General features: G+C 45.6%; 1 protein-coding gene across 1 annotated transcript; it reads left to right on the top strand.

Annotated features, from left to right (window-relative positions):
- Nucleotides 1-1,048: 1,048 nt before the first annotated feature.
- LOC120063507 (sesquipedalian-1-like) lies at nucleotides 1,049-1,813 on the top strand. Its single transcript, XM_039013883.1, has one exon. The coding sequence runs from the start codon at nucleotides 1,049-1,051 to the stop codon at nucleotides 1,811-1,813; it is 765 nt and encodes a 254-aa protein (XP_038869811.1).
- The last annotated feature ends 877 nt before the right edge of the window (nucleotides 1,814-2,690 follow it).

The raw sequence follows: 2,690 nt of genomic DNA, 5'->3' as shown, positions 1-2,690 counted from the left end.
TAGGCTACCCTGTTTTACGGTGAGCAAACTGCACTTGCTGAAGTTTACTGTCTGGACCAAAAACATTTAGCTAGGCAGATAGTAGGGGCAGCAAACTATAGTTTTTTTTTTGTGACCGTTGTCTTTTTTCAACTTTCCCTGGTTGGATTGACTAGCTAACACTGGGGTGTATTTATTACGCTGATTATGTGACTAGCATACTCCCTTAACTATCTACTACTAACCGTAGCTCTAACCATAACCTTAACCCTTATTCTAACCCTAAATTTAACCATTACCCTAGCCTTAGCCCTGTCCCTTACCCTAACCTTTATTCTAATTCAGCGTAATCCCAAATGCGGTCCTGGGGACCCCAAGGTGTGCATGTTTTGGTTTTTGCCGTAGCACTACACAGCTGATTCAGTGTAATATTTTGCAGTATACTATTTTCTGTTTCAACTCCAGCAGAAGGCGAGAGGAGGGATGTTGAATTCTGAGTTCCAAGGCTGTTGTGAGGTTAAACTGGACTGTGAAGGATTCACTTACTGGATATGAGATAGACCTATGAGGATACCCCTCATCTACATCCAGTCTTTGACGCACCAATTGACTGAAAATGCTGTTAAATGTAAAAGCACATTTTTGCACCCTAACCCTGTAGTAGCCTAATACTTAAAAAATGCATCACTGAAAAGACTTGTCTGGACATGTGAAAGCTACTGTATGTGGCAGAGCACTCGCCTTCACCTGTCCAATCATATTACGTCAATGCCATTAGGCTAAGTGGATCTAGCTAGCAGAGACCATTACAGTGACCTCTTGCATGACCCCAGGCATCTCGTAAACAAATCCAAATAATTCAAGACGTTGCACTACACTACTTGTAACCTACAAATGGGTAGACAGGACGTTTGTTTACAGTAGTCTAATCCTAGACGCTTCTAAACCGTATTGTGAAAGATGATTACCTAAATAATTCATACATCATCTTATTGATGAGTTTGACTAGTAACCAGATGCTGTATTGTACTTTTTCTATTATTAAGGACTCCCCTGTGGAGGTAGAGTAATGAAGCTGAACAAATGTAGTGTGGCTCACTATGCCACCTGCGGCTCGCCGCCAGACATGATGGGTTTTCTGTTCAAGAAGGGGGAGTGGAACACAGCCTACCACAGGCGCTGGTTCATCCTGAAGGGCAACATGCTATTCTACTTTGAGGAGTGTGAGAGCCAGGAACCCAACGGCGTCATCGTGTTGGAGGCCTGCACCGTGATGCTCTGCAAATCAGCTGAAGAGCTCGCCTTTACCATCAAGTTTGACTGTGCCAAGGTGTGTGTCTACAAGATGGCGGCGGAGAACCAGGCAGCCATGGAATCTTGGATGAAAGCTGTGTCACGAGCCAGCTTCGGCTACATGCGCCTGGTGGTGTGGGAGCTGGAGGAGATCCAGGATGGGCCTGGATGGCTGCAGGGCATGCCCAAGTCCTCCAGGAAGGTTGTGGCGGTGGCACGCTCCAAATCAGGAACATCATCCAGTGCTCCCCTGGTGCCCTCTTCCCAGGTTACAGGTTCAGCTGTCGCACAGGGGGAGACTCATACCCTCAGCCTTCAGGAGGAGGTGCAACTCCTTTCAGGCAGATCTAAAGAGAGTAAGCCCTCTGCTCAGGTCAATGGGTGCGCAGACTGCCCCCCTCTGGTGTGCCGTGGGAGGGGAACAGAAATGGGAACGGAGGGGGCGATGTGGTCAGGCCTCCGCCTGTGCCTCCGCGCAGTAGGGGTGCGTCTCTCTCCTGAGTTTTGCTTCTCCAAATTTCACGACTGGTACAGAAAATAGGTTGCTGAACTGAGGATGGAGTGGCTTCAGAGCTAGTTAGGCGCCCCTCCCTCCCACCTCACAGCCCAACATTAGAAAGGGTACTTGTCACCTCGCACATTTGATTTTAATGTGAGAGTGTGTCCTTGTAATTCCAAACACTGTCTTGGGGCAGTCTGGGAAGCTGGCTGGTTTGCTAAAAGCAGCACTTTCCCGGTAGTTTTAGCTGTCATGGGCCATCGGTAGTATGATGTGTGTTGTCATATGACTTTACTGTCACTTAATTTTATATGTGAGTATGGTATTTCAAAGAAAAGCTTTGTATTTACACATTTCTAGTTATTTTGTATTTTTTAAATCTTAAACTACAATTGAATCAGCTATTTTATCACGTTTTATATCATTGTTGTTTTCTACCATTTTTCTATACACAAAGGATGACCCCTGAATGTTACTGAATTGAGTATGTCTGACAGATGATAGAAATCAGTATATCGGTACGTACAGTACCAGTCAAAAGTTTGGACACACCTACTCATTCAAGGGTTTTTCTATTTTCTTGTCACGTAGCTAGGAGTGGTGGGTGTGGAGTCAGGCGCAGAGAGCAGAGGTTTCGGGAAAAAACTTATTTATTTCGGTAAGTAAATGGTCACGCCAAAACAACAGGCTAAAATAATGACCGACCCAAAACAGGACACCAAACAGTCCGGAAAATACAAAACATAACCATCCACAAACAAAACAGAGAACAAGCCCGCACAAAAGCAGGCGGGCATAAAAGGCTTAAATAGCCCTGAAACAACCCCCAAACAAGAAACAGGTGAAACCAATACAGACATAACCAACAGAAAAAGAAAAGGGAATCGGTGGCAGCTAGTAGACCGGTGACGACGACCGC

Source organism: Salvelinus namaycush, chromosome 18, assembly GCF_016432855.1.
Source record: "Salvelinus namaycush isolate Seneca chromosome 18, SaNama_1.0, whole genome shotgun sequence".
NCBI classification, from domain to species: Eukaryota; Metazoa; Chordata; class Actinopteri; order Salmoniformes; family Salmonidae; genus Salvelinus; species Salvelinus namaycush.
This window is presented reverse-complemented; position numbering and strand designations above follow the sequence as displayed.